The sequence below is a fragment of the Mizuhopecten yessoensis genome, unplaced genomic scaffold (assembly GCF_002113885.1).
Source record: "Mizuhopecten yessoensis strain PY_sf001 unplaced genomic scaffold, ASM211388v2 scaffold7907, whole genome shotgun sequence".
Taxonomy (NCBI): Eukaryota; Metazoa; Mollusca; class Bivalvia; order Pectinida; family Pectinidae; genus Mizuhopecten; species Mizuhopecten yessoensis.
In genome coordinates, this window is record NW_018407282.1 from 627197 (window position 1) to 636706 (window position 9510).

Below are 9510 nucleotides of genomic sequence, written 5' to 3' on the forward strand. Positions count from 1 at the left end.
TTACAGCTTTAAGCGTAGACATAGAATAAACGTCATAACAAAATTTCAATTAAGGATCCTTGTCCCGTTGCATGAAACACTTGATGATTCTGCTGTAATTTTGTCGTTTATCAAATGACATCCCCTTTATTTCGTTATTGACCTAACTTAAGCAAAACTGTACCAGGGTGCTTGTTGTTGTCTTGTTAGCTTGGTTAGGTACAGTTTTCTTTTTTAGAAAAAAGTTTTGTTAAGGCAAACAAAACTTTTTTTCTGAATAGAAAACTGTAAACATTGGATTGCATGGGAAACTTTTTCAGTTTCCCATGCAATCCAATATTTACATGTGGATGCCTTGGTACGGGGATCCTTAATTCAAATATGATTTTACATGTTACTGTTACTAGTATGAGATATTACTAAATCAAATGCCTTCAATGAAAAGTTTGTTTTTCTCCATATATTCTGAAATATTCTGATAGTTTAATTGATGCTTTAAGGCAGATATCAATGTCGGCCATTAATATAAATATCTTTTTTTAAGAACATAATTCTTGATTTGTCATCATCCATTTTTGAAAATGCCGATAAAAATACAACTGTCCTTCGTTCTAGATTGTGTACTTTTTATTACAGTTTTTCACTTAAATGGTCAATCATCAGTTTCACACAAACTCGTTTGATTGTATGTGAGAACATCGGCACACTCAGTATCGGCCTGGTGAGACAGGGGTCCCTGGACCAAATGGCTTTTGTCGGCATTAAGGTGTTCGACATGTCGGCCAAGAAAGGACATGACTTCATTCCCAGCACGGCCCAACAGGTCCAGTTCAATCCTGGTAGGTTATGTTTAATAATAATTATGTTTTGACGGATATACCACGGTAGTGATGCCCTTTAACATCTATCGAAAATAAAAATTGAGAAAGTTCTCTAGTGGTTCTTTACATCAACTGTCAAAAAACAAAAAAATCATATAGACCATGTAATAAAAGAGAGCTTAATTGTTGTTTCTACATTACATTCAATGATATGGTGGCTTAAAGGCAAGCCTTAGTTGACCGACTTAACATGTATCATAATACAGCTTAATATATCAATATTTTCACTTTGATTATTAATATGACCTATGTGCGATACAAACTATTGTGACGTTAAATATAAGAGATACAGTCATAATACACGGAAAGAGAAGCGCGGCGATATTTTTTTTTATAGATATAAATATTATTTGTTCTGAATAACAGGATTCTAAAATCCCCTGCGGTATAATCTTTGCAAATTCTACTAGAGTGCACATGTAATCAAAATTTGATAGAATCTGTAATTGTTTGAATTGCTTTTTTATTTGATATTTTCAGTATTCATCAGATTTTAATCAAAATGTCTGGTTATTGATATATCCACCAATTCTGCTGGGTTTTTTCTTTTGACAAAACGTGTAAGTTTACATAAAGTAAGTTTGATAAAAGATGTCAAGCGTGTGTTGTGAAAATCATTGAAGTTTCTTTGATACGTCTGTAATGAGAATTTTGCTTGAGATCTTCTATATATAAAATATATACAGTGTTGCTGACTAATGTTTTCTCTTATTAAAGGTGAGGCTAGGGCATCCTGGGATGTTTTAATCCCTGACGATAATTTGTTAGAGAATACGGAGAAGTTTAGAATCGCTCTTGAAGAACCAGTCAACGCCGTCTTAGGCAAAAACAGCAAAGCCAGCGTCCGTGTAATCAATGCTGAAAATGGTAAGATTGAACTTAAGCAAAGTAAAAAGGTTTATATCTAAAGAAAGAGAATCGTTATTGAATGTGATATGTGTTACACATCATAGGAAAAGTGATGCATTCAAAAACTTGTCTTTATTGATTATGATATAGCTGATTGATTGGCCTGTCAAGGCAGTCGGCACTGTAGATAAGTAGTGTTTGCTTGACAACTGAAGTTGCTTTCATCTTTCAGTTATACATTTAAAACGGAATACTCCTACATGCCAGAAATAGTTCAGCATACCTGTCCGTTATTGTTGTAGAAACGATATCGTTGCCAAGTGCTTCTAGTAATGCTTGTTATATAAAGGTCATGTATTTCGTGACGAGGCGTCTCGTGTGTTGTATGAGCATGCTGTACAGTCTTTTGACCTCATCTATTTCAGGAGAATGCCCCCAGTATTTTGGCATGATAAGCAAGCATAACATTGACGGTAACGAAGGTGACGGATTCTTACTCCCCGGAAGTGACGTCAACGAAAATACGGAAACCATTGTCTCTGTAAGTAAGCCGATAAGTGAAACTCAACATATTAATTAAGTCATTGAATGTTTTGACATTATCTTAACATTGTTGAAATTAGGACGACATTTGCTGTTTGTATGATAATACAGCTATACATGAACAATAAACTGTAATATTAAATGTTTTTTAAATGCGTGTCATCAATTTGACTAGAAACTTTGTTCCTTCATATTTGATAAGTTCCACGAATTTGTTAATGAATGCATAAGGCATTGTTTTTAATCTTAAGAACTGTGTGAAATGAGGGAATGCAGTTGTTCAAAGTTGTTTACGGTTGTTCCTTTACAGTTTAACAATATGAACTCGGTAGATACCTCTAGTCCATTCGACAATGCTTACAACACTGACCCGGCACAAACTCTGTCATCATCTACGTCTGCTGCTCGGTCATCTGTCCCGGCGTCACGGTTGTCATCGCAACGTTCGTCGTCCTCGTCTGGATCACAAACTGGCAATGACGACAACGAAACGGTGACAGCGAGGAGGAAGGGAAGAAAGGGCAAAAGGAGGAGTAGGTCTAAAAAGAGGAGGAGACATGGTAGTCTAAAGAAGTCAAAGAGGAATAAAAACAAGCAACAGTCTAATAGTCAACAACAAGATCCAGAATCTATCTTCACAAACCTACCAACTGCATCACAGAAAATACAGGTATACCCGGCTACCACAGTACAGTAAACCCCTGTTATAATGCCACCATATGTCCAGGGAAAATTTAGCTTTATATAGGGGTTTGGCTGAAGAAAGGTGTAAAAAGGAAACATTAAAAAAGCTAGAAAAAGGGACATTACAATATGTGTTGAATGAATCGAGGGCATTATATCGAGGTCTCCCTCTCTACTATACTATACTATGCTATAGTTTAATATTTTCAGAGGAATTTTTTTCAAAAACTTCATAAGACATGATTGCACGGATTAGAACAATGGCACATATCCTTTATGCGTAATGTGTTAAAATATGACTTGTAAAAAACCATATCCGACATTGCAATATAAGAAGGAAAACAAAGATAAAGTATAGTAATAAACTGAATAGATACTTTCAGTGATTCACTTGACCTAAAACTTGCCGGAAATAATAATATACAAGTGGTTATTTTATCACCTAGTTTAGCAATTTGTTTCAGTAAATTGTAATTGTTTTGACAATGTTAAAATGTCATTTTTTTATTATCTGTACTTCAAACAAATCTGAATAAACTGATATGCTTTATTTTTTTCTATTAAAGGATACTTGTTACTGATTTATAACTCAGGATGGTCTTGCCCTTTATTACCTTATTACCCTATTTGACTTTGACATTTTCACCACTTAGGCACCACAGATATGCGCCAAGAGTACCAAAAATCTGCTCCACTTCGATGAGTTCGCACAGAGGATGTACAAGTGTGACGGCGAAAGTTGGAAATCATGGAATCCGGAATCGAACCAAGATCAGCCAGAACCAACAACCAGATGTCAACCAGGTATTTTTAACTACTGTCACGAAAATAACAATATTATTCATTATAAATGCATTAGTAAATGATTTTTGCTCCAGTACAATTTGGGTAATGTTTTTATTAATAATGTATTTGATCTTATATTAGCTATGTTTAGTTATTTAACGGCGTTTCAAAATAATACCAATCAGTCACTATGTACTTTCGTTTTCCAATGTGGAATAAACATCTAAATGAACGGAATCAAATTATGAAAGCTTATCAGGAAAACTTGTTTTCATCTTCACGTTACTAGTGTAAGTGAGGTCTGATAGTTGATATTGATATTATATATTTACAGTATAACTTCGTTATAATGCTACTATCTGTCAAAATAATTTTTGTCATTAAACAGGGGTTCGGTTAAATATTGTGAACCGTATATAGGAAATATTAAGAAAACAAGAAAAATGGACATTGGAATATGTTGGCGATGAGCAAGGTGGCAAATGAAACGAAGGTTAAACTACATAAACGAGGGTCATTATATTGATGTTAAACTGTACATAAGCGAGGGGCATTATATTGAGGTTTCACTGTACAAAAACGAGGCACATTATATTGAGGTTTCACTGTACATAAACGAGGGGCATTATATTGAGGTTAAACTGTACATAAACGAGGGGTATTATATCGAGGTTTCACTGTACATAAACGAGGGGCATTATATTGAGGTTTTTTTTGTTACTTAAACGATGGGCATTATATTGAGGTTTCACTGTACACATCAACTTTAAACTCCCTATTTTTCAGGTTGGTCCGAGTACGAAAATAGATGTTACAAAATCTTTGAAAACAAATTATCTTGGGAAGCATCCGAGCATCACTGCCAAGGATCACATAGTTCCCATCTCACCAGTGTCCGCTCTCGACGTCACTACAAATGGCTCTTAAAACTTGTCGGCAAAAACTCATTCTGGATCGGTATGTTACTCTTATTCATTTACTTTCTATTTCAAGCGTGACTTTACCTCAAAGATTAATTAAGACAACTTTATGTGCAATTTAAAATCTCAGTATTTTTCATATGGTAACTTCATATTAATAATCTCCGAAAACGTTTTGTGACATGCATTGAGATTGTTTAATTATTCTCGGATAATTCTTTTTGTTTATTTATTTACTATCATCATTACAATTATCAAAACAATTATGATGCAATACGACTCATCACGTTCTTCTTTATTGCACAGGACTGAATGATAAAGCGAATGCGAAGATATGGAGGTATGTGAATGGGGAGCCCCTAGGATATACGCGCTGGGCTCGAGGTCGGCCTCGAGTCAGAAGAACAGTACATCGTAAGAACTGTGTATTAGTCAATACTAGGAGGAAATGGAAAAACAAACTTTGTGATAAATCATCAAAAAAATTCATATGCGAACAGTTTATATCATCGTCATCATCTTCACAGTCATCATCTTTACCATCTTTGAGAACAAATCCTAAGCGCCATGTATCTCGGGGAGGGCGAAGGAATAGGAAAGCGAGGGGATTCCTTAATAAGTTTTCGAGTTAAACTGTTTTGTTTTCGTTTCTAGTTAAGAATTATTGACTTTTATAATGGAACATATATGTATTCTTGTGAATGTCGGGAATGGAAAGGATATGTCAGTCTTGTGAACCTTATATATAGTTCCTGGTGACTTTGATAATGAAAAGCATTCAAGTGGCAATGAAAGGATGTCCTTTCCTGCCTTGATAAGGACAAGAATTCGTGTTCTGAAGGACCTTGTTTAGAGGAAGTGTACTTGTGGGTTACAGGCTCAAACATGCGTGAAGATGTATGCTCTATGGACCTCGGTAATGAAAAGGACGCGTGGTTCTGCAGATATCATTAATGAAAGGATACATTTTAAGGACATGTAACTGAGAGAGCCAAATTGTGTGGACGGACCTCTATACTCGTTCATCAGAGTATTGTACTATTTAAGGAACTTGAAAGGAGAACATATTATTTATGAAAACGGTGTGTTACGTACGGTCCTATAACATTTACGGGAGCCATCAGCAGTATTACCTGTGCAATTTGCTTTTAAAGGCGTCAAGGAGACAGGTTCAGTAACAGGAACGCACTGCAGTGCTAATGAAGATTATCTTCGTCAACTAATTAACTTCCATTCTCAGGATTTCACATACAAGAGGGAAAATCTATAGACAAAATAACCCTGACTTTTTGTTGGAAGCAGGAACAACATGATGGCTGAAGTTAATGGTTTGTGCAATCGACTAGAAAAAACAATGGATTCTCCACAAGGGATAAACATCCTTGCCCAAGGCTGATGAGCGTATTGAAGGACGTTTATTTTTTTACGACTTCAGTATTCTGGTTTAGGAAATCTGCCAACGGGGATGGTAATAAGACGAAAGTCTTGTGCAACGTTGCACAGTACGAGTGTATCAACAGAAGGTAACCGTAATACACCGTACGTAACGTTGTTTTTCTTCTTGTCAGACTAACGCGTCAGACTGACAGGAACGTGATTGATGTTCGTGTGAATGGACTAAGACGTTTTCGTAACTGAAAAGCCAGTGATAAAAGATTATAAAATGACGTGCCGCAATATGATAACAATACCCAGTACAGATCTAACAGATTTCATTCAGAATATTTTTACGTTGTTTTAAACATGTGTAACCTCATTTTAATGATGTATATATATTTTCTTCCATACACTTATTCACAGATTACAGCTGACGGTAGACAACTCGTGTTTCGTATGTTCTCCACACGGGATCTATCTTTCGCTAGTTTGTGGAAGGATATATGTGGTAGGCTGCTAACTATTACATATACCATGTCTTATTTTCATTTAATTTATGACGCAATATAAGAACTCAACTACAGGTGATTATCATCATACTTTATGAAATTGGAAATGTGCGATACTGTGTTCATTTTTTTTTTATTCTTTATCTTCTTTATTGTTTGAATTATATAAGGCAATTATATTGAATAACAACATATTTTTTTCTTAACCCATTCATCCCTGAAAACACATTTAAACTCTTCCATTTCAAAGGTTGGAATAGTTTATTATGAAGTCTCAGCGGTGAATTAGTGAAAGATTCAAATATTATTATCATTACATGTAAAAACTAGGGATTAACTGAGAATGGAAAAATTTGACCACATTCAAATGATGTATATTTGAGAATAAATTATTTTGAGCTTATAGATCACCAGTAAGTAATTGTTATAACTTCTAACCCGTTTAGGTAGAACATAGATCTACATGCATTCCGACAACTCGTTTCCCTGGGAGGGGAGGGCATCTAAATATTCGGATTTAGTTTTTCCGGACGCAAAAGGGCTGCCCGAAAGTTACATTCAGTAATTTAATTATAAAATTAAAGGTTGACATTTCCGCTTCAAAATCAATTATTTTGGGAACTGAGATATCCAGATTAACAAAGTTCCTGCAGTTGTACCGATTAATGAAACCCGTGTATTTGTTTGGAGTAATGGGGTCCCCCGGAATATTTCGGATAGATGAGACCCATTGTTGCCATTTTCGTGTAAAACGTTGTATGTCTAGTAAGGTAATTTGTGCAATGTATTTTTTTTATTGAGCCCTTATTAGCAGCAGTTATGTGATAAACCTCGTGCGAATCAGAAATATTGTTTATTGTATACTTTGACAATTATTGTTTCCCTTATTTATGGACGTAAGATATAGTTTGTAAATATATCTTTATAGTTTTGTTTAATTTCTTTTAACGAATACATCAGCAGGTGTTTTAATGTTCGTATTTTTGTTATGCATCAATTCGAAGAAACCACTGTTTCAGGTTGGTGAAATTTCCTTTTTACATTTTGTGAAATGTATATATAGTACGTGAAAGTTACATTTGGACTTCGCATAGAAATAATGCAACTTGACAAATAATGTTCGTCCCTTACAATTTCCTCTTTGTTCAATAAATTGTAAACAACCGTTTACATTGATCAAAGGATGTTTATTGTATATTTAAATAGTGCTGCATTTGAGTTCGACCGTGACTGTAACAATTGTTGAAAGTGTTTGATGGTGGACAAATCTGTACAATACTATGTTGTTCGTGTTTGATTTCATAGTTCAATTATTGTCTACAACAAATGGTATCAATGACTTTATTTTATTTTACCACTTGAATCAAGTGTGTTAATGTTTGTTGCATGAATAACAAACGTGAAGCGTTATATTTATAAATATTAGATATCCTGTGAGAATTTCTTTAAATAACTCATTTTTATTTATCCTATAATTCTTCTTCACACAAAAACAATCCAGGTGTCAGAAAATGTATTTTTCAGTGATAATGATCCTTATTAAGATCATTTTGATTTATCGCATTTAAGACATGCAAATGTGATGGGAAATATGAGGAGAGCAATAAGTAGCTTTTTGGACAGTTTATAATATTTGTATTTGACAGTAAAAATTGATAAAATTGATACTTATTAACTCTACCAAACAGTTCGGAAGTGTGTATTATTGTTTCGTGTACTTTGTGGTATAACTCTGTCTCGCTGCTGATAACCGTCTAAATTTCGCAATACTTGAAGTTCGTACGCTAAGTACGAAAATGAATACCCTTACAGGAAAGAATATACGTCTAACAAAAAGTGGAAATCTATCACAGAGAGTAGGTCCTGCTAATAGATAGCAGGAATCCTTGAAAAAATTAAGCCCTAAAAGATCACGTATCTTCTCCTTAGAACATACTGATACACGTACTCCGCACAGAACTTATGTTTTCTTCTGAACGTAGACCCCCTATGATAAAGTAGGCATCTCTAACTTTAACTAGGTTCTGATGAGAAATAAGCTACTTTTACATTTGCCAGACCCACATAAGAAAGTGGGAACCTCTCTCATGACTGAGGCCCACTGTGAGAAAGTATTTACCCCTCAAAAAAAGTGCACCCGTCGCCCATTTAGTAACATTTACAAAAAATATTTTTGTCACGATTACCCTTATAAAATGTACTCGAAAAAAGATATTTCTAATATATTCATCAATCGTTTAAGGAAAGCAGTTAGGTTGTGAGGGACGATGTGGATAAAACTACAATTAAAATGTAGTTAACAGATATTATAAACATGTGAGGGATTAACCGTATATTTTTGACAACAATTAAACGGATCTTGCATGAAGTTTACCTTATAAATTTACATAAAATGTCATTTCTGTATATAAAAAGGATGTATTATAAATATATATATTTTCACGTGAAACAAACGTATTTAATGTATAAAATTGCTACTGAAGGATATATATGTATATTATTGTGTTAAATATCACGTATCTATTATTATACTTATCTTTGTTGTTGTTTATATTTGTCAATTATGTCAACTTGTTTACGATGCATCATGTTGCTTACGGATATTCAATTAAATAAAACTACATTTTCAAACAACCATTTGTTCCTTTTCGTTTTAGTTGATAACTTTAATTGTCAATCAATTTAGTTGGTCACCAGAAAAGTATATACATGTTAGTTATAATGTTATAATATTCTTATAAAACGGAATACTTAAAATATTGCTTTTGCGTTCTATTCCCTACAATGTATATATACTATATTGCTTCGATATGTCAGGCTATTAATAAATCTCTTCAACTACAAAAATGGTTAAAATTGATCGGTGATGCTATAGTTTTAATATGTTTTAGGTCTTCTCTTACTTGAAGTGAAATGACATGTTACTCATCCAAAAAGATACCACTAAGCTGTCAGTTGTTTCTGCAATATCCCATGATCTTT

The 9510-nt window shown here is 34.0% G+C and overlaps 1 protein-coding gene across 1 annotated transcript in view; it reads left to right on the forward strand.

The window, feature by feature from the left end:
* Positions 1–9159, forward strand: part of LOC110454563 (FRAS1-related extracellular matrix protein 1-like) — an 82461-nt gene extending 73302 nt beyond the window's left edge. Inside the window, exons 5-11 of the mRNA XM_021504135.1 lie at positions 616–818; positions 1578–1727; positions 2135–2250; positions 2563–2922; positions 3590–3740; positions 4509–4679; positions 4949–9159. Of these exons, the coding sequence (XP_021359810.1) occupies positions 616–818; positions 1578–1727; positions 2135–2250; positions 2563–2922; positions 3590–3740; positions 4509–4679; positions 4949–5274 (1477 nt within the window). The 3' untranslated portion in view covers positions 5275–9159. The remainder of the gene's footprint in view (positions 1–615; positions 819–1577; positions 1728–2134; positions 2251–2562; positions 2923–3589; positions 3741–4508; positions 4680–4948) is intronic.
* Positions 9160–9510: the final 351 nt, after the last annotated feature.